At 48.9% G+C, this 22,877-nt stretch overlaps 1 protein-coding gene and 1 long non-coding RNA gene across 4 annotated transcripts in view; one reads left to right on the top strand and one right to left on the bottom strand.

The window, feature by feature from the left end:
• Positions 1-22,877, bottom strand: part of CORO2A (coronin 2A) — a 43,820-nt gene that overhangs the window by 8,322 nt on the left and 12,621 nt on the right. For all 3 annotated transcript variants that reach the window (XM_029920802.1, XM_029920801.1, XM_029920800.1), the window contains exons 2-3: positions 16,000-16,200; positions 2,284-2,400 (exon numbers count right to left, since the gene is read on the bottom strand). In XM_029920802.1, the coding sequence (XP_029776662.1) occupies positions 2,284-2,400; positions 16,000-16,200 (318 nt within the window). The remainder of the gene's footprint in view (positions 1-2,283; positions 2,401-15,999; positions 16,201-22,877) is intronic.
• LOC115276714 lies at positions 1,560-2,346 on the top strand. The gene is made up of 2 exons (XR_003902057.1): positions 1,560-1,727; positions 2,154-2,346. It is a non-coding gene; the product is annotated as an uncharacterized LOC115276714 (long non-coding RNA).

Below are 22,877 nucleotides of genomic sequence, written 5' to 3'. Positions count from 1 at the left end.
GCAGCCGCCCCAAGCCCCAGAACGGGCAGTGCCCAGCAGGAGGGTCAGGGGAGTGCTCTCTGTATCGGTTGCTCCTCAGTGGAGGCCAGGGAACGCTCAGAGGGACAGAGGCTTTGCCAAGGTCTTCCAGCCCAAACAGAGGCTGGCACTGCCAGAGCAGAGCCCAGACCTTCAGATCTGCCGCTTGGTAATCTTTGCCATCCTAATGGCCTGAGCTGTGGGCAGCTGGGTGGGCCATAGGCCTGCCTCCCAGGTTGGATGTCAGAGCAAATCCGACTCCCGGCCTAGAGTATCTCTCAAAGTACACTGGTCTATCCCTTCCTTGTCCCAAAGGCCCAGGCTAGAGCCTCAAATTCCAGAAGGAAGAGTTTGTGCTATATTGTCAGGGCACTAGGGAGCCAGTGCAGTCTCTGGAGCAGGATTGTGTAGGGAGAAGCTCCTTCCTTTGAAGTGGCCCCCTTGGACGGCCTGGAAGAGGAAAGATGCAGGATCAGAGGCCAGGCTGCATGGGGGCATAGCCTATATTCCAGAGTAAGGGCCTGGGAGGAGGGGCTGGGGCTTCTGCCAGAGCTGTGCTGTTGAGGATGGGAGGGCCTTCCTCGGTAGAAAGTAAGCTCGCAGTTACAGAGGGGGTGGCACTAACTTGATATTCTCTGCTGCCCTTTAGGGTTCTCAGGCCCCTACGTGACTGTATGTCCCTCTTCCTTCAGAGATACACAGGGTTTTCAGGTAGACTTTGCTTTCGATTCAACAAGTATTTATTTCTTGGTCATCTGGATTTAAAACCAGGAAGGCAGCCCCTAGAGGGGAGCGCCCAGCCAGGGGCTCCAGATGGCGAGCTGGGTGAATACTATCACCGCCCAGAACTGGCCCCTGCTGGAGGATGGACTTTGGGCAGATCTGTTTGGAAGGTGCAGACACCATCCCCCGTACTCCTCAGAGCTACAAGGTCATCCCTGCCCCACAGGGTGGGGACAGGGTCGGGACAGGGAGGAGACAGCTGAGCTCTCTCCATGGGAGGGCCTCAGGTTAGGCACAGCCACCCCAGAGATTCGTGTTCACTCCTCCTGCCCCCAGGGGCATCTGGGAAGGAACTGGCAGCAGGGGATGAGGAGCTAGGAATTTCATAACGACCTTGTAGGGAGTCTTCAAAGCAGGCCTGAAAAGGCAAGTATTTTAGGAGTCAGAGTCAGGGGACACAGTCAGATATTCGATACCCCATCATTGGAGGCAAAGTCAATTCTCACAGGGCCTGACCACCCCTTCACTGAAACCATCTTGGCAGATACTGTCCTTTATGCTTCTCAGCAACCCATGTGTGAAACTGACACAAGTCCTCTGAGATTTTTCCACTTGCTTCTCCTGATGAACTGGTCTGTTTCCTTTAATCAGACAGTAAGGGTTCTGCAATACATTCTATTTCCCTTTTTGCCTTAGCTGCCAGGCAGCTCCAAGCTAAACCTGCAACTCTACAGTTGCAACCCTTCATGGCCAATGTTCCAAGTATTATTTCCTCACTTCCTCCATCTGTGACTGCTGCCACTTAGGGAAGTGGCAGAGCTCAGTGAACATAGACTGGGCTCTGGAATCAAGCCTCAGCCTGAAGCCCTGCTCTGCATCCACAAACTGCGTGACTTTGGACAAACTGCCGCACCTCTCAGATCCTCAGCTTCTCCATAAGAAAAAAATCCTACTTTGTGGGGTTGCCCAGAAGACAGACTAAAATGGTAGGCATTGTTGAGAGTCAGGAACACAACAGGCGAACACTAAGCTGCTAACTATGTCTTTTATCGTTATTTTAATCATCTGATCATATCTGTATCTTGTTTTAAGCCACACTCCCTGCATTTTCAAGGTGGGGAGAGAAGAAATTATAAATAAATAACACTGAACATTGTGGGTAGAAGGGACTTTGGCCCTAATAAGGAACAGGGGCTCAAAAAAGATGGTGGGGTTAAAGCTTTGGGGACAGTTGTGGTGCCCATATTCATATAAGGATCCCACTCTTGTCCTTAGCTGGTTGGGAGCTATTATGTCCATTCCATAAGTGGGGGGGACGAAGGCCCAGAGAGGAGGCCCTAAAGGCGTGATACCTCAAGTCCCAGAGCCCAGAACTTCTCCCACTCAATCTCACTAAGCCCTTTCCCACACAGAGACCTCACCTCCTAAAGGATCACCGAGGGTCAGAAGCATCGGAGCCAAGTACAGATCCCATTCCATCTCCCTGTGGCCAGATCCCACTCATTTCAGGAAAGGGGGACCGCCTTATGCGCTGGTACTCACTGTGGCGTCTTCAGAACAGGAGGCGATCTCAAAATCATTAAAAGGATTCCACTTGATGTCTAAGACGTTCCCTTTGTGCCCGCAGACCTTTGGGTAGTGGGGGTCCAACTTTCCTGTCTGCAAAACAGTGCCCAGGAGAATTGGAGAGAAGAGGGGGCTAATTCCATGTAAGCGTCTGGATGGTCAGTGGGGCAGTCAGCAATCACTGAGTAGACAGGAAAATGTAAGGGACAGAGCTGAGTGTGAATCTAGGCCCTACCACTGTTCTCTGTGTGATGAGGGAGTCACATCACTTGCCTGAGCCTCACTGTCCTCATCAGTAAAATGGGGGCAATAATAGATATTTCATAAGGTTCATGTGGGTATCACAGGAGATGAGGTAGGGGAGGGGTCTAGCAAGTGCCAAGCACATAATAGGTGCTCAGTAAAAGGATATTTCCCTTCGTGCACTGCTAGTGGGAATTCAAAACTGGGGCAGCCACTTTGGAAAACAGTCCGGCAGTTCCTTAAAAGGTTAAACATAGAGTTACCACGTGACCTAGCAATTTCACTCCTAGATATATCCCCAAGAAAAATGAAAACAAGCCTACAAAAAAACCTGCACACCAATGTCCGTAGCAGCATTATTCATAGTAGCCAAAAGGTGGAAACGACCCAAATGTCCATCAGTGGATGAATGGATAGGCAAAACGTAGTAAATTCATACAATGGAGTATTGTTTCAGCCAAAAAAGGGATGAAGAACTGACACAGGCTACAACATGCATGAACCACAGAAACATGCTAAGTGAAAGAAGTCAGACAGAAAAGGCCACACGTTGCATGATTCCACATAAATGATGTACCAGATGTGGTTTCATTGTTAGAGCAAATGGATACACCATCTGGTACCATTTTCAGAACCCTGGAAAAATCCAGAACAGGTAAATCCACAGAGACTGAGAGCAGATTAGTGGCTGCCCACTACCCGGAGGGAGGGGGCAGTAAGGAGTGGCTGCTAATGGTTACGGAGTTTCTTTGAGAGGTGATGAAACTGTACTGAAATCAGACAGCCGTGATGTTTGCATAACCATGTGACCACATTAGAAACTGACTGAATTGTACATCTTATTTTTAATTTTTTTAAATTTGTATGTTATTACTGATACTTCCATTTCCTATCCATTTATTTGTTTATTTATTTATTTATTTATTTATTTATTTAGAGAGAGAGAGAGAGAGAGAGAGAGAGAGAGAGAGAGAGAGAGAGACTCTTAAGCAGGCTCCATGCTCAGCACGGAGCCTGTTGCAGGGCTCAAGCCCATGACCCTGGGATCCTGATCTAAGCCAAAATCAAGAGTCCAATCCTCAACCAACTGAGTCACCTAGGTGCCCTTGAATCGTATACTTTATTGTATTAAAAATCTTGTAATGTTTATTTTTGAGAGAGAGTGAGCACAAGAGGGGCAGGGGCAGAGAGAGAGAGAGAGAGAGAGAGACAGACAGACAGAGGATCTGAAGTGGGCTCTGTGCTGATGGACAGGGGCTCGAACTCATGAACCGTGAGATCATGATCTGAGCCCAAATCGGACGCTTAACCGACTGAGCCACCCAGGTGCCCCTGAATTGTACATTTTAAAATGGTGAGGGGTGCCTGGGTGGCTTGGTCAGTTGAGCGTCCAACTCTTGGTTACAGCTCAGGGCGTGATCTCACAGTTTGTGAGACTGAACGCTGAGCCCCAGGCTGGGCTCTGTGCTGACAGTGTGGAGCATGTATGAGATTCTCGCTCTCCCTTTCTCTCTGGCCCTCCCCGGGTTGTGCACACACAGGTGCTCTCTCTTTCTCTCTCAAGATAAATAAATAAACTTAAAAAAAATGGTGAATTTTATGGGATGTGAATAACACTTCAGTTAAAAAGAAAAAAAAAGAGTATTTTCTTCCCTTTCCACTTTGCCTGCTGAGAATCGCTGTCTGGGCACGGAGGGGGACTCGGGTCCCAAGCTGAAACTTCTCGCCCTGCACTTGAACCTGGGTTTCCTGGGCCATGGCGTAAGTGTGCCGGGTCAGGCACAGAGCCCTGGAGCTGGCAGCTGCCAGCACACTTCCGTCACACGTCGCATCTCAGAGCTTGGCAGAACAGGCCCCAGGCCCCCTGCCTGCCAAAGCAGGCTTCATCCACATCCACCATTCAACTGCAGACACTGAACCCCCCCAAACCCCACCCTCAGAGTGCTCTGCAGTCCAGCTTTCCTTTCACAAGGAAGAGACAGCCGAGAAGAAAACTGGCCTACATCCATCCATTCAGCAAATCTGCATGACATATGCAGGGGACAGGCCCCATGCAAGGTGCTGGGGACATGATGTACTACTTGACCCCACAGGACCAATGCTTTCAGGGTCTTTAAAAAAGCTCTTTCAAGAATGGAGTGGACTCAAGAAGTACCCATCACATCTCCTTCCCTCACCTCCTCAACTCTGTAGAAACCACTGAGGCCATGCCCAGTAGCGATTGAGCAAACATGCGGTGGCATCTCCGACCTGGCCTAATAAGGCTGCAGCTGCTATGGGAGAAGACACAGGCCTTCCGGTCACTCTGGCAAACTAGCAAACACAGACACCGAGACCCTGGCTCATGGAGGCTTTATGCATGCATCTTAGCAGCTCTGCCAACAGAGGTAGTGGCCTGGGCTCCGCTTCAGAAACACCCTGCCGGATTCAGCTCTTACCTCTTGGGAAAGGGTATGAGATACCTCACCCTTGGATGGATCCCATACTGGAGGGGAAACTCTTTACAGGGCATTATTGGATAAACTGGAACGTGAAAGGTGGCTTAAAGTATTGTTGCAATGTTACATTTTGTGAAGTCGGTAACATACTATGGTTATGTAAGAGAATATTCCCACTTTAAGAAACACTCAAATATTTAAAGGTAAAGATCAAAGGTACATGCAATTTATCCTCAAATGGTTCAGAAAAGAATATTATACCCTCACATATATATTCAGACAGAGAGAAGCGAAGAATTTGGACATGTGTCATTTGTTAGTGATGTGTGAGTTCCATTTGGGCTTCTCAACAAGGAGAGAGGTACATGCCCCCTGCTCCTGGAGCCAGGGCCCTGGAGGGAGAACGTGCCCCTACATGACACCCCCCCCCCCACTGGCCAGCGACCTCTCGCCTAGCCTCCAACCCATTCTGCACGCTGTTGTCCATGAGCTTACAAAAATTAAAATCTGATGGTATCCTGCACCTGCTCAAAATTTGCAAGCCTCTTTTTCCTCATGTATAAAATGTGAATAATAATCTCTTCCTTGTGGGATTGTCATGAGGGTACAATGAAATACTGTGCATGAAAAGCCAAACAGTGGTGTCCTAGAGTCAGTGCTCAAATAAGAGCAGCTGTTATTATGTGTATACGTGGTGTGTGTATGCTCATGTGTGTATAAAAAATGAGGGAAAAAAGACTGGAAGGAAATGCACCAAAATGTTATTCATGGTTATCTCTAGATGGTGGGATAAATGGTAGTTTTATCATCCTCTCTGTTTCTTTTTTAAAATTTTTGCAAACTTTTATAAAACAGTGTGGCTTTTGCAATAAACAAAAGGTATTCGTTAACACAAAACTAAACTTTCTGAAAAGATGGGTCTTTCTGGATTAGCCAAAAATGTGTTATAAAACTGCAGGTCTTTTTTTTTTTTTTAAGTTTACTTATTTATTTTGAGAGAGAGAGAGAAGCAGGTGAGGGAGATAGAAAGAACCCCAAGCAGGCTCTGTGCTATTAGGAGAAGCCCAATGTGGGCCTCAAACTCACACACCATGAGATCATGACCTGGGCCGAGATCAAGAATCAGATGCTCAACCGACTGAGCCACCCAGGTGCCTCTAAGACTGCAGATCTTGAAGGGCTCTCAGAGACCAGGAACAGTAAAAACACAACTCTCTTATCCTGCCCCCATGGCAGGCATCACTAATGGATTACAGCACTTGGCAGGCATCACTAATGGATTACAGTACTCTCGCTGGCCCTGGAGGGACTTGGTCAGGGTCACAGGGAATGTGCAGGGCAGAGTGGGGCTGCAGCCCAGGGGTCTGGCGCCCGGGTGTGCCTGTGCCGTACTTGCTGTGCGTGAGGACTCTCAGCCCTCTCTGACTCAGTGTCCTGCCCCACTTCTGCACATGGCTTTTCCTTCTCTCAGATTATTTCCTGGGTCAAAGGGCATGAACAGTGCTGGGTCTTTTGTTATGCATACCCAATTACTCTCTGGCCCAGCCCTGCCCCAGTTTTGTCCCAAAGGTTTCTGGGAAGAGCTGATCGGCAGGCTGGCCAACCAGAGGCAAGCTGCCCGGGAGCTCGCTGTGGAGGCTCAGCTGAGCCCAGGTGGTTTGGGGCCAGCGCTCCTCCCAGGCCTCGCAAAGCACAGACCCCAGCCCCAGACAACTCTCTTCCTTCTCAGAGAACAGGGCTGGCTCGTTCTCCCCTGGGGCTGGCAGGCTGCTCTGCCTAACAGGGTTTTATGCTGAGGTCCGACATTAATGGACATTATTAGCCAGTCTGATGAGCTATTGACCAAGCCACTAAAAGCCCCGTCATGACAGGGACATTTATAATCAGGAGGCCACTTCTGCCTTTCAGTCCACCAGGCCAGTAGGCAGCCAGGGACAGCCCTCTGATTCAGGGGGACACATCTCTAAGTCACGGGAGGCACACCCGCTCTCCTGGCAGACTGCAGGGAACGCTGGCTTGGGTGCAGGAGCTGGCTGTTGAGCCTGGAGAGATGCGCTTCCAACCCTCGGTGGGGCTGCCCTGAGTGGACAGAACTGTGGGGCCCGGAAGGCTGAGCCAGGCAGGTGGGGGGCACTCTGGAGCGGGCAGACCTCAGCTGCTGGGTTGGGACAGCTGTGAGGCCATCACCACAACGCCCAGCACTCATAGGGGCGCAGCCATTTCCGAAAGAGTGTCACAACCTCCAGGGCTCCTTCCGCGTGGGAGGCACGGATGGAGGTGGGCGCAGGCTGCACAGTGTAGAAGAGGTTCGGCGGGCACGCTGACTCAGGCTTCCTGGGTTTGAGTCCTTGCCATGGCACTTAACCACCGTGTGACCCTGGGCAAGAGACCTCAGCTGTCTTTGCCTCAGTTTCCTCATCTACAAACTAGCAACAGTGGTAGGACTTCACAGGGTGCGAGTCATTACATGAGCTCGTACAAGTAAAGCACTTTAAGACAGTGCCTAGAACCAGGTAGGCTCTCAGTAAATTCACCAGCGTAAGTTCGTCAGAGTGAATTGCAATGACCCAATTTTATTGTCACTCAAGATGTTTTGGGGGCCCAAGGATGTCCACAGTGTGAGACCCAATTCTCCCCACACAACTGACTGATGGGCGACTGAGCCAGGGTGCCCTCCGTGAATAAAGTCGTGCCTAGATCATATTCCAGTGAATGAACCTGAGCACATTCTCACGCCTGTAAGGAACAGGCTTGTAAATGCTGCAGGGGGTCATACTTGCGGGGGTCATTTATGTGCCAGGCTCACACTAGGTGCTTCGCTCACATTATTTAATTTACCTCCCAACCACCCTGGGAAGAATCCCCACTTAGGGTGCAGCAGCCGGGCAGCACAGGGGTTGACAGTCATGTGCTAAGGGCCACAGAGCCAGTCTGCAGCAGAGCCCTGACAACTAGGACTATTTCCTCTCACTTCCCGCTCTGCCGTCTGCCCCCCTCTCACTCTAGTTATCATTGGCATCGTGCACGACTCTCGCTGAGGACCTCGCTGGAACTGGAAGAGACTTTCAAAAACAAAACAAAACAAAACAAATCAGGAAGCACCATGCCATGCTGGCCCTCACCCTACATTTCTAGAAAGAATCTGAGTGTAGAGGGAACAAAATGTGTTTCAAGGAAGGTTGGAGGTTCAAAATGTTGGCTGGGACACAGCCGGAAGCCTGATGAGGAAGGCAGGGTTTGTCTGCAGGCAGTGGGAACCTCTGGGAGGGGACTGAGCCGGGGAGTGACAGGGTCAGACACAAGCTTGAGAAATAGTTGGGCCTCTACTGGCACAGCCGTGAGGCACCCCTCCCCTCCTCCTGGGCACCACGGTGCCAGGTTCACCCCTCGGATCCAGTCCACTCCCAGGGCCCATCCCCAGGGTTCTGCCTGCCCCTGTGTTCATTCCTTCCCACCTACCACACCTCACTGCAAAGTCCACCCTACGCACCCCCAGGGGTGGCTCTGCTGCAGGCCGGGGCCCAGGCTCTGCAGCCCAACCTGGCCCGTCCCCAGGCTCTGGGCGAGCCTGTCTCCACACCTTCCTGTTCCCTGAGCACAGCCCTTGCTGCCCAGGCTTGCCCTGGGTGACGGTGAGGGGAAGGAGCCTGCCTGCAGAGTCACCCGGTACCTGGGGCTGCCCGGTCGTTCCGAGAATAAATTGCAGGACACTGTGGCGGGGCCAGACACCTTCCAATACTTATGCTCCTGTACGCACTCCATTAAAGAATCAGCTGGCTTGCGCCTCCGTTCTGCCCGCGGCACTAGGTTGCCGATGCCTTTCTGTGCCTGGCTGGGATGAAATCCTGGTAGCTGACAAGGAGCTATAAACCAGAGCCTAAACGGAGAGGCAGCACGCAGACGAGTTAAACAGGAACAAGGCCCTGGGGCCACATCCAGGTCTGGGCCGCATTCCAGTCCTCACCCTCAGGGCTCGGGATCCTTTGGGAAGTCATCTCCCTGAGCCTCAGCATCCTCATCTGCACAGTGGGGCAGTACTTCTACAGACAGGGCTAACGAAGGGATGGGCACAAGCACCATCCTTGGTCACCACACGAGAAAGGGCCCTGCAGGCCTGTCGGCCTGGAGGTGCTGTGCCCAAAGCCCAGCACAGGTGGCCTGTCCCTCTCTCCTCTTGTCCTACTCCAGCAGGCTGCCTGTGGTTACCTAAGAAAATACCAACCAAATACAAAGCGTGGATCCTTCTGGACCCTGATTCAAAGGAACCAAACACAAAGAGGCATTTATGAGGCAATCAGCGATATATCCACATGCCCTGGGAATCAGGTGACACAAAAGCCACTGTCCATGCCACAGTCCTGGCATCGCAGTTATGTCAGAAAATGTCTCTAGGCTTTAGAATTGCATCCTGAAATGTATAGGGGTAAAATGACAAAATGTCCAGGATTTGCATTAAAACACCTCGGGGCGGGGGGGCGGGGGGGGGGGAAAGACAAATGAAGCAAGAGTGGCAAAGTTTTAAAAATTCTAGAATCTGGGAATAGAAGCGTTCATGCTATTGTTTTTATCTACTCTTGTGTTTGAAATTCTTTCATGACAACAAAAAGAACTAGACTAGAGGCAAGCGGCTGGAAATGTGGTTTGTAAACTAGCAGCATCAGCATCACCTGGGAGTACGGATGTCGGAATTGGTGAATAAGGGGCGCCTGGTCGGTTAAGCATCCGCCTTTGGCTCAGGTCCTGATCTCACAGTCCGTGGGTTCGAGCCCGGCATTGGGCTCTGTGCGGACAGCTCAGAGCCTGGAGCCTGTTCCAGATTCTGTGTCTCCCCCTCTCTCTGCCCCTCCCCTGCTCACTCTCTGTCTCTCTCTCTCTCTCTCAAAATAAAATAAAGAGATTAAAAAAATTTAGAATTGATGAATAAAAATACAGGGTGCCCAGTGACATTTACATTTCAGATAAATGAAAAAAATCTTTTTCAGTAGAAGTATACTCCATGCAATATTTTACTTGTACTAAAAAACAGCTTGGTAGTTTCTTATGAACCCAAACATGTAAAGCTGCTTTAGGACATGGCGGCTGCACTCGTGGGCATTTACCCAGAGAAACAGACACTCAGTTCGCACAGAAGCCTATACGTGAATGCTTATAGCAGCTTTATTCCGAACAGCCCCAAATTGGAAACAATCTCAGTGGCTTTCAGTGTGTGTCTGGTTAAATAAATGGTGTGCCCCCACACCCGGAATATTACTCAGCAATGAAAATGAATGAGTAATTGATCCAGGCAACAACCTGGACGGATTTCCAGGAAATTACTCTGAGTGACCGAAGTCAAGCCTGAAAGGTTACATACGTATGGTTCTATCTATGTGACATTCTTAAAATGGCACAAGGATAGAAACAGAGAACATGAGCTTCTGACTTTGGCTCACGCTGTGATCTCACTGTTTATGAGTTCGAGGCCCATGTTGGGCTCTGTGCTGACAGCTTGGAGCCTGGACTCTGCTTCGGATTCTCTCTCTGCCCCTCCTCTGCACACACACACACACACACACACTCTCTCAAAAACAAATAACATTAAAAACATTTGTTTTTAAAGGATCAGAGAACAGATTAGTGGTTGTCAAGGGTTATGGAGAGGGTGGGGGTGGAGGGAGTGGCCAGAGCAGCAGCAGGGATCTTCGTGGTGGTGGCCACGTTCTGTATCTAGACTGTACCTATGTCACTATCCTGGTTTTGATTCTGTACTCTAGTCTTGCAAGATGTTATCTTTGGGGAAAACTGGGTAAAGGGTTCACAGAATCTCTATGTTATTTCTTAAATTGCATGTGGAATCTACAATGATTTCAAAACAAAAAAGAAAAAAAGCAAAAAAAAGTTATTTGGTGTTTATTTGAAACTCAAGTTTTGGGGCACCTGGGTGGCTCAGTCAGTTAAGCGTCTGACTCTTAATTTTGGCTCAAGTCATGGTCTCACAGTCATGAGATCGAGGCCCATGTGGGGCTCTGCTCCGGGCACAGAGCCTGCTTGAGATTCCATCTCCCCCTCCCTCTTGCCCTTCCCTCGCTCACACAAGGGCACACATGCTCTCTCTTTAAAAAAAGAAAGAGAGAGAGAGAGAGAGAGAGAGAAATTCAAGTTTAACTGGGTATTCTGTGTTTTATCTGGCAACCCTGGAGCTTGTTGGAATGCAAATTCCCCAGCCCCACTTCTGACCCATGGAATCAGAGCACGCATCATGACACTCGGGTGTGAGCTCTGATTAGTGGCTTCTACCTCTTGCTGTGCTGGGATTCCTAGGAGTCTGTGATAATAGCAATTAACATGTGTCCTTGAGCTCTTTAAGATATTTCAAAAAGGCCAAAAGGAATCACACATTTTACCTAGGATCAGGCTGTACAGGATAAGTGAGTTTCAACTCTCCAATGGCTTCCCACTGGACTCAGAATAGTCAGACCCTTGTCCTGGCCTCCAAAGCCTTCGCAGTACTAACCCTGCTCTCCTCCCTGACCTTAGCTCCCACTGCTCTTGCCCCTGTGACAAACTCAGAGCCCACACCAAACCCATTCCCACCTCAGGGCCTTTACACTTGCTTTTCATTCTGCCTGAATACTCTGCTTCTAGAGTTTCAAGTGGCTCTCTGCTCAGATGGGGCCTCCTCAGAAAGACCTCTGATCATCCTATCTTTCTAAACGAGGTCCACCCTCTCCATCTGGATAACACTCCATCACATCAAACCAACTTATTTTCTTAAATCAGGTGTCAGTACTTATTTATACTCAGTAGTTCACTGAGTTAGAAACTTAGTTCTGGGGGTGCCTGGCTCAGTTGGTTAAGCGTCTGACTCTTGATTTCGGCTCAGATCATGATCCCACAGTTCGTGGGTTTGAGCCCCCTGTCGGGCTCTGTGCTGACAGTGAAGAGCCTGCTTGGGATTCTCTCTCTCTCTGTCCCCCTCCCCCACTAGTGTGCTTGCCCCCTCTGTCTCTGTCTCTCTCAAAAATAAATAAATAAAAACATTAAAAAAAACACTGACATTTCTGAAAAAGGCCAAGTCATAAAAATCTGAAAAACACATTATTTAATTAATTAAGAATACAGTCTGTTTAATGGATAAAATCTTTAAATAATGTTTTAAATGTTTATTTATTTTTGAGAGACAGAGTGCGACTGGGGGAGGGGCAGAGAGACAGGAAGACACAGAATCAAAAGCAGGCTCCAGGCTCTGAGCTGTTAGCACACACAGAGCCCACCGTGGGGCTTGAACCCATGAACCACGAGATCATGACCTGAGCAGAAGTCGGATCCTTAACTGACTGAGCCACCCAGGCACCCCTGGATAGAATCTTTTAAAAGCACCCAGATATTGAGAAAAACAAGTGGCCAAATGGGTCATCCCTGGGAGACCTTTGAGCTCTGACCTTCAAGTCTTTCCATAAATCCCATCTTACACTTGTTCCTCCCCAGCTTGGAAAACTTCAGCTCTAGAATACAGTTCACACTCCTCATCTTGGCATTCAAGGATCTTCTACTGGCTCTGATCCACTTCCCCAGGGTACTTCCCTTCCTCCCCCTCAACACAGACTGTTCATTTGTTCTGGCCAGACTGTTCTCTGCATTATTCCCTGGTCATTCCACGTACAGTCCCACCTCTATGCCTTTGCTGGTGCCATTCCCTTTGCCAAGGATACCCTCTCTATTTATTTAGATGAAAAATCATTGGGTAATTTGTTCAATCAATGAAAATTTATGAGCACCAACTGCATGCCCAACATGTGATATTTAGGTCAACAAAATAGCCATTCTCCACCCCCTGCCCCCATTCCAAGTGCATTAGGAGGTAGTAGCAGAAGAACAGAAATAACTCTAATTCAAAGTAATCAGGGTGTGGTATCCTAAGAAAGGAATATGCTGTAGATTACATCCCAAAAGGGAGAATGCCTTGGAGATTTGGGAGAGGGAGGAGAGGCCATTCATGAACATGGTATACATTTCCATTTACTTAGGTCATCTTTAATATTAGTTTTTCAATAGTGCTCTGTATTTTTTCCTTTTGCTTATTCATTCCTATGTATCCAATCTTCTTGTATTCCACTGTAAATGTTTACATATTCTAAGTGTTCTAAATATATAAAAATGCAATTCATTTTTGTATTCTGATTTTTTGTATCCACCCACCTTCCAAATACCCTTATTATTTTTCTAATAATTTGACCATATGCTATTTTGGGTTTCTATGTAGGCAATTATACCTATAAATAAGAGTGGTTTTATGTCTTGTTTCAACCCTTATACCTTACTTATTTTTCAGCTCTACTGTGTAGGCCAGGACCTTTAACTCACTCACTAGTGATCTTAAAGGGATGTTTCTAACATTCCGTCTTTATGAATGTTTGCACCATATTAACAAAGAGATCAAATATCACTGATATCACCAATAATGGGTCAAATTGACAAAATGTGTCACATGACGTGTGAACTGAGGATTCAATACCATTTGTTTGATATTCTTGTCCAAAATGTGTAATATAAATCGAATCATGAGAAAACAATTTCAAAAATCCAAATTTTAAAATGTCCTACAAAATGTCTTTTGTCCTGCTTAAAAATGTATCATGAAATGAAGTAGACTAAGAAATATGACAACAAAGTACAAAGAATGGTCCTGAGTTGGATTCTGGACCAGACATGAAATTTCTATACATACACATATGGAGAGAAAGATATAAAAGAGATGAAAAGTAAGCCTGCCAGAATGTTAGCAATAGGTGAATCTGAATGAAATGTTTTTAAAAATTCCCTTTCTTATGTTAGTGAAATTCTCTTTTCCTGATTTGCTAAGAATTTGTATCATGGATGGGTAGTGATCTTTATCAAACGATGTTTCTGCATTTATGGAGATGACCATATGGCTTTCTCCCTTCATTTCCCTTCATTTCTAGATTTATTAATATTAAACTGTCCTTAGTTTCTGGAATAAACCCAACTTGACTAGAATGTATCCTTTTTAAAATTTACTGCAGGATTTTGTTTGCTAGCCATTCTGCATACATCTTGAGTGAGACTGCAGTGTCATTTTCCTTTCTTGTTCTGTCTTTGTCTGGTTTTGGAATCAAAGTTACAGCGGCTCATAGAAGAAGGAGGGGAGAAGTCCCTCTTTTTCTGCTCTCTAGAAGTGTTTGCAAAAGATTGGAATAATCAGTTCCTTGGAAGTTGTATAGAAATTGCCTGTAAAACCACATGAACATCGATCATCGTTATGTATGTGTCTGCACAGCATATAGCATATGAAAGAAGGCATGAAATAGAAGTGTTCAGCTTAATGAATTGCTGGAAAATAAATTACCCAAATATCTGCATTCTTCTCAGGTTAAGACATGAACTATCACCAACAGAAAGAACACCCTCCCCCCACAGACATTCTCTAATCATAAGTACCCCCCTCCCTCAGGGAGTGATAATTATCCTGGATTTCATGATAGTCCCTTGCTTGCTCTTCCTTAAAATTTTTTCTACTTACTTACACGTCCCTTAAAGGTAGAATTTAATTTAGCTGTATCTATCTTTAGGTTAAGAGAGTGAGATAGTTTGCAATTTGTTTGGTTTCTTTCCCTCAAAATTGTCATGAAGATCCATCCATGTTGTGGTATGTATGTATATATGCTTTGTTCCTTTTCATGATTGTGCATATTCCCTAGCATGGAGACACCATCATCTACTTATTCAATCCTTGGATATTTAAGTTTTTGCAGTTTTGTAATAATATGAACAACACTTCTCTGCACATTCTTGTATTTGTGTTCTGATGCACATAAACACGGCGTGAGGGATAGACCAAGGAGTGAAATCTCTGGGTCATAACGTATGCATATTTTTCTGTCTACTAGAAGCGGTCACATTTTGCCACAGTTGGTTTTTTGGTGACAAAAAAACCAAAAAAAACCCCCAAAAAACCCAAAAAACACGTGTGACAGTTTACACTGAGAGTTTACAGTGCTCCATGTCCTCACCACTACTTCCTATCGTTAGATATTTACACTTTGCCAATCCTGTGGTTGTGGTGGTATCTCATTGCGGTCTCCTGGGGAGATACTAGTGAATGGCAGTTTAAAATGTATCTTTCAAAGTTGATTTCTAATTCAGTTCCATGGGGATCAGAAAACATGGTCTATAAATTCCATTTTGTATTTATGACTTTAATTTCCAAAGTCCTTTGTAGGGGGTCTGAGTCTGTAGTTTGTTGTTCAGCTGACTCTTTCTCGTGGTGGCTCACATGCTTGGTGATCTCAGATTATGACCTTTCCTGATCTGACTCTGTAGCAGTCCTGTCTACACTGGGAGACTGTCTACACTGTCTTCCTCGGGGGAAACTTCTGACCTGCCTCTGCTGTGAGCCAGAGGCACTATCAGCCGGGCTCCCTCTAGCTCTTATGCAGGTTCAGCCCTAAGAAGATTCAGGCTTGGTGTCCTGACAAGGTCCGCTATTGGGTTAAGCTATACGAAACCACCACTTGTGGGTTAAAAACCTGTTCAATATCAGCAACTGCACACGGTCTAACCTCCACTGTTAACATGTGCCGACAGGACAAGCTTGTTCTTTCTGTTTGCTCACTGCTTACCTCTCCCAGTTGGATTTTTGGCTCAAGATTTGTTACTTTTTGCTGGGGAGGGGAGGTGGCCTTGGAGATTGGTGAGCCCAGCAATGCATTACAAATTAGTTTGTTCAGGAGTGAGTTATTCTGCAGTGGAGCAGAGGAGTTGTCTCAGGAGTCGCTGGAAGCTGACTGGGTAGCTTAACTTAGAAGCTGAAATCCCAGGGTGGGTATTTTTTTTTCCCTCAATGAGGAAACCAAGGCTCAAAGAAGTGAACCAACTCAAGGTCACATGGCTGGTAATGGGCAGGGTTAGGAGTTGAATCCACATAAGAGACCAGAAACCCAGGCTCCTTCTACTTCCCCTCTATCTGCACTGCCTCCAGAGGGCTGCTTGGGCCTGGGGCCGGCACCCTTACCTGGTTCAAGGGTATGACGAGGAAGGCCCCCCCACCAGCGCACTCAGTCACGACTGCAATGAAATGGGGGTTCACGGCGCAGAAGTGATTGTCGTGGACGCTGTGGGTGATGGGCACCGAGTCGTAGCAATTCTCCTTGCTGGCCGGTTTGCCGAAGACGTGGCGGAACTTGGAGCTCCGGTACTGGGGATGCCATGACATCTGCAGGAGACACACAGGACAAAAGGGGCATGAGGCTCGCTGCCCTGACGGCGGGACCCTCGGGGAGCTCACCTCGAGGAGCGCAGCCAGCACATGGCCGGCTCTGTGTGGACGGTGCTCTACCGAAGGGCAACCACACGGACAGATTGTTGCTGTGGCTACTTCTGCGGGTCGGGCGCGATGGTGTGTGGTTATTGTTGGCCTGTTTGCTTGTCATCTCTTCAAGCGTGAGCACAAAAGACAGACACGCCAGAGAGAGAACTCACCACGCTCCCTCCCTCTCCACCATCTCAGCAGGCAGCCCGGCAGCCCCGCGCCACTCAGCCCAGCTAAGTGGGTCACACCGTGTCCTCTGGAACCAGCCTGCCTGGGCCTCAATTTCAGCTCTGCCTCTTACTAGCTGGGTGAGCAAGTGACTGCACCTCTGAGGTCTCAGGTTACTCATCTGTACAACAGGGACAACAAAATTATGGCTCATAGACTTGTCACGAGGACTAAATTACATGATACATTAAGGTCCCTTGATCTACAGTAATAATTACTCCCACTATTATCATCCAGGCGTCTTGAGCTTATCCAGCTCCTCACCCAGCCCTGTAGTTGTTCACTCTATCTACTGAGCACCGCTGTACGACTGGGCCCTGTGCCTGGCACTGGGGGCTTGGAGAGAGTAAGCATGAGCCCAGCCTTACAGGAGCAAAGAGCCCTGAGAGTGAGGTCACTAGGGGAGTCACTGGGACCCAGTGTACTATAGGTAATAAGGGAGGTTTGTACATGGCAGTCAGGGAAGGCTTCCCAGGGGAAGTGACATGCGAGCTGTGATTTGAAGGATGAGGAGTTGGCTGTGTTGACAGGACAGAGATAAGGTGGGGGAAAGTGTCCCAGGCAGATGGAACAGCCTAAGCAAAGGCTGGGAGACAGAAGCAAACATGGAATGTTTGGGAAACTACATGTGGTTTAGTAGGATTAGCAAGGTGATGTTAAAAAGACACACACACACACACACACACACACACACACACACACACACACACAGTAAATCGGATGACGTGAGTGAAGAGAACGCAGCTAGAGGGGTGAGCAGGGCTCGGCCACGAAGGGCAGAAGAGGGTCTCGGCCTCATCAGTGGCCACACACACAACACACGCGGCCTCTCAGCCCTGCTGCGGCCCACGCCAAATCCCTGACCCCAGTCCCGGACCCTACCGGGCTTTCCTGTTCATGCTCCTCATCTAGGCCAGAGAGATCCTTCTGGACCAAGCCCAGCTCTATTCCTCAACCCCTCCTGAGGTCACCCTTGGATGCTCCCGATTCACTGGCGCAGAACCCAGCCTGGCATTTAAGGCCTTCCGGTGAGGTTCCACCCCGTATTCCAAGATTCAACTTTTCTTGCTCATTTTCTAAAGGGTACTTTCCAGATAGAGAGCCCTCCAGCTTCCCTGTACCTGCTCTTGCATTTCCAGTCCTCTGGGCCCTCCCCACCCCCTGCCTTCCCCTCTGCTCGGCCTGCCTTCCCCATCACGTATCTCCACAAGTCCAAACCCCCCCTTCGCCAGCTCCCACGCCCTCCTCTGGAGTCTTCCACGACACCACAAGTAGCAGACCCCTGGTTCTCCTCTGTCTCTCCTACCCCAACCTGCTGAGTCTCCTTCCTGCCCTCAGGCCCTTGACACCCTGATTCCTGAGTCTGGTGTTGGGTCTCATCTCCTCTACTGCTTGCAGGCTCCTCAGAGAAAGGCCTGGGGCTCTGTTCCAGGAGTGCCCAGGACAGAGCACTGCCCATCCCAGGCCTTAGGAACTTCCCAAGGGCAGGCATGTTTGGCTGGGCACTCACCGGGTCAGGACCAAAGAAGGCACTTGCACTGTGTTCAGTTCAAAGGCACAAGATTAGACTGCTGACCTCAAGAGGTCACGGTGATCAGGGGTCTGACCCGTGAGCCAAACCCTTTATAGGAAGCCCAGCAAACAGACCAGAGCTATAGGAAGCAGCACAGAATACAGGGACAGACTGACTAATTAATGTCTGTCTGATCCCAGAAAGGATGTAAGAAACAGTATAGATATAGAAAGCACAAAAGATAGAAGCAAATGGAAAAGTCTCGGCAAAGAAATGGGGACAGAGGGAACGTGCAGGAATACAGAGATCACCTGATCACCTGGAACAGGTGAGAGGTGAGGATCACCTGGGCTGACAGAGGGCAGAGGGGATAGAGGAGAGGGGACATGTCAGTGAGGAACCGAGGAGGGGAGAGAAGCCCGCTTTTGGGCTCAAGTGCCGTGGGCTGTGGGGTGAGAGGGCCCACCATGGCTGCAGAAATCATCATGGCCTGACGATCAGCATCAGTCCTGGCCCTTCTGGCCACTCCTGGTACCCTCCCTTCACAGCCTGCAGCTTTGCCCCACGCCTGGGGGATGGCTCTCAGCCCAGGGTCAAGGTCAGGGGGTCTCAAGAGGCCTGGTCAATGACTCTCCTTCCGCTCAGTCACCTTCAGGGCAATGGCAACACACAGGTTTTGGGTGCTTGCGATGTCCCAGCTGCTTTTCTCAGTATGAACATAACAGGTAGGTGCTACCTTGCTCCCCATTACAGACCTGGAGGTGGAGGCAGGGAAGGGAAGTGACCCACCCAAGGGTGCACAGCTTGTAAACTGTGCCGGGTTCTGCCCCCAGAGCCTCCAGCGCCAGGTTCCCGCAGATAATGACCATGATGAGGAAACCTCCTTCACACCCATCTACCCGCCATCTCCCCTCAACCCACAAAGGGAGGCATCATGACCATTATCACCCCCACATTACAGAAAAGTAAAACGGGGGTGCCTGGGTGGCTCAGTCGGTTGAGCATAGGACTCTTGATTTCAGGTCATGAGATCAAGCCCCGGGTCACCTACTTAAGATTCTCTCTTTTTCTCCTTCTGCCTGCTCCTTCTAAAATAAAAAATAAATAAAGTAAAACAAGGCTCAGGAAACTAAGTGGACACCTTTCATAAAGAGGGCTGTTTGCTTCCATTGATGAAGCCAATGGCTGTGGAACTGTGACAGAAAACTAAACTCTGTGTCAGTGACCTTCTGTCCCTCTGTCCCCAAGCCCTTTCCCCACTCGACCCCACCCTACCCCACCCCAGCACCTTATCTCCACTGCCAAGTTTCTTCCTGACCTCTTGCCATGGAAGGAAACTTAGAGAAGTGGGGGATGGGGCCAAGCCAGGCAGGCATCTCTTCCTCTGCCCATGGGATGGGAGTGTGCACCCATATATGCGGGTGTGGTGTGTTCAAATGTGCATGCACTGGGTGTGCATGTCTGTGCACGAGCACTGCATTCGCCTATGTGCCTGTGTGCTCCTGTGGGCGTGCATGCGTGTGCGCATCTCCCTGGGTATTCAGTTGCATCAGCGCCTGTGTGTGTGTATCTGCGCATGCATGAATTTAAGGGCTCAGCAATTCAGAGAGCAGGAGTTTCCCCAGCTCATTTCCTCCACAAGCAGGCACTTGTCTGGAAATGCAGCCTGGAGCGGGACCTCTGCACCGAAAGGGCCCTCACCCACGGGCGGGGCCAGAAGGCCAATCTCCGCCAGATTTATCCCATGCCACCAGTCCTGTCCTGCCTGGTGCCATCCAGCTGGGCCCGCATCAAAGTCGCAGCATGCCTTCTTGGATGTGGCGGGCCAGCCCACAGGGGCACCAAGCAGGGGGTGGCATCACTTGTGCTGCTGCTATTCCATGTGTGCTTTGCGGGGCCGATGCCATGGGATTAGGCTTTGTGGACCTCGAATTCCTTGCCCTCTCCCCACAAAAGGATTTCGTCACCTCTGGGTTTAACGTCCCAATGGGTTTACTTCTCAGTGCCTGACAGTGGGATGGCTTGCTGCCTGTCCCATCCCTTCAGCTCTCCTGCAAGGTAAGTGGAGATGGCTGTTTCATTTGATGATGGCAAAACTGAGGTGCCAGGGAAGTGATTTGACCAAGATCATATTAATAGGAGCAGTGGAGGGAGGCAGTGGAGGTGGGAAGCAGAAGCCAAGGCTTGACCTAAGGGCCCGTCTTCCTGCCACATGCTCCTCTCTGACGTGTGTGTGTGCCTGCACACATGTGTATGAGGGAGAGAAAGAGACGGAGAGACACACACAGACACAGAGACTTTCCCACCTGTCCTCAGGCCTGTCTTGGCAGCCCAGCCCTGCATCATTGCAGGATAAGGGTCAGCTGCAGGGTGAATGAAACCAAACCCAAACTGGGTGTGGTACGAACCAGCATAATAGATTATTCATTAATGGTCTGTGCCTGGCCTCAGGGAAAGAACGAAATAACCTAATTTGGTTTTAGCCATCCCGGTGGGTAGCAGTCTGGTGCTGTGGGCTACCATTGTCCCTTTGTAAGTTTGGAGGTCCACATCTAATATCTGGTGTTTTATTTTCTTTCTCCTAAAACCTGACCTTGTGGCCAGTGAGCTGCCCCATATTGCCTTGGCAGAAGGTCTAAACCACGATAGATCAGTACAGGGAAGAGGGGAATCAGAACCACAGTTTCCTAGGTTTAAAACATGAAAAGATTACTGTAAGAGTAGAGAACACTCCATTTGAAGGTGATCTACAAAGACCAAGAGGTAACACAACAAACACCTAATTATGGGCGGGTCCCTCACCTTCACTCTAGTCTTTGACCAACTATTACCCATCATAGTGCTTGTCACGATCCTGAACTTGGCTCCAAACTTGACTGGAGACCTTCTATCTCTTTTGTCCTGAATCCTTATCAGGGCCTGTGACCCATCCCAGAAGTGAGATATCTGGTTCAGGAAGCAAAACCCAACTGAGGTCAAGGCCCCTGCTGCCGACCCAGGACTCTGCTTAGCCAGCCATTCACGTGGAGGCTTCCTTCCTCACCAGGCAGAAGGAAGAAGAAACCACAGGTCTTGGGCACATCCTGCTAGTGAGAATTGTATCCACAGTCATTTCTGCTCGCCTGAGGCCACACCCTGTTTTACTGCACAAGGTGTCTATTTTCACCTTCCGCAGGCCAGCAACAGGGTCTGCAGTGAAATGATGGGATGCGGGGACCTGGAGCTTCAAGGTCTCACCCCACAGGCTTAATTTGCTTCCCTCCTTCAGAGCAAGAGGACTGTTGCTCTTCACAGAGCTTGGGGGACCACCTGTCTGCCTGGGGTGTAGGGGAGGGGAGGGAGGGCATATTCCAATGCAGGACTATCAGTGCTAAAATAAGGAAAGTCTAAGGCAAACGGGAACAAGTTGGTCACCCCCAAACCTCCACCAACCACAGTGATCTCCAGAGAACCATTATCTGGTTCGCATGCAATGATTTTTTTTAAAGTAGGCTTGATGTCCAGTGTGGAGCCCGATGTGCGGCTTGAACTTATGGCCCTGAGAGCAAGACATCGCAGATATCAAGAGTCTGATGCTTAACCAACCATCAGGTGCCCCACATGCAATGATTCTATTTTAAGTCCCTCATAACCTTGACTCTGGCAATTTGCTCTGTGAAAGAGAAGGGTCTAGAACCAACTTCCTAAAGAGCCCAACATCCTGAACCAGAGCATAGAACATTTCAAAGCAGAAAAAATACAAGGTTGGTAAAGGGAGGTGAACCTGACTTAATTCAATCAGCAATCTTCACCTGGTATTGGCTTAGTGCTTATTCTGGGCCAGGCCTCGTGTTGGGACCGGGATGCGGCACGCAGAGAGGGCTGGGCAGTTCTGTCACTGCTCTCCACGTGTTTTCACCTCTTGGGGAAATGGCTGGGAGCAAGGAGACAGGACATGGCATGATCTTAGACTGCTAAAGCACAGAGCTGTGGACTGTGATTTCATGCCCACATGAGAATCATTGACATCAGATCACTGGGTGTACCGGCTCTGCCCAACATGGGGACCTTGTGGCTTTATGTTAAAGTCAAAATGAATTAAAAGGGGGGGGGTTGCCTGAGTGGCTCAGTTGGTTGAGTGCCTGACGTCCGCTTAGGTCATGATCTCACAGTTTGTGAGTTTGAGCCCTGTGTCTGGCTCTGTGCTGACAGCTCAGAGCCTGGAGTCTGTTTTGGATTTTGTGTCTCCCTCTCTCTCTCCCCTCCCCTACTTGTGCTCTGTCTCTCTCAAAAATGAATAAATATTAAAGCTGTAACTTAAAAAAGGAATTAAAAGGAAATCAAGTGTAAAATGCACCTCCTCGATCACATTAGCCGCATTTCAAGTGCTCAGTGGCCACCTGTGGCTACTGGGTGCCCACTCGAAGTGTATTGTCGGAGTGCATCCACCACACGCGTGTGGCTTGGGGCAGGTTAACTTAATGTGTCCATTTCCTCACCAGTAAAATCAGGCATAGTAACAGATAAGAGCTAACATATTGCATACTCTGTACAAAGCATGATGTGTGTACTAACTTAATCCTCATGGCAGTCCCCTAAGTACTGTTATCAGCCCATTTTTACAGATGAGACACTGGGGGCTCAGAGAGGTGAAGCAGTTTGTCCAAAATCACACAGCTGTAGGCGGCTGAGCTGGAATTTGAAGCCAAGCTGTTTAGTTCTGGATTCATACTCTTTCTCAGGGCTGTCCAGACGATTAAATGAGAGAATCCACACAGCACATGGAGTGATGCTGGGTACATACTTAGCACTTGACATGTTTATTAAGACTGTTGTGGTCCCTTGGGGCACCTGGGTGGCT

This window comes from Suricata suricatta, chromosome 13, assembly GCF_006229205.1.
Source record: "Suricata suricatta isolate VVHF042 chromosome 13, meerkat_22Aug2017_6uvM2_HiC, whole genome shotgun sequence".
Lineage (NCBI taxonomy): Eukaryota > Metazoa > Chordata > Mammalia > Carnivora > Herpestidae > Suricata > Suricata suricatta.
This window is presented reverse-complemented; position numbering and strand designations above follow the sequence as displayed.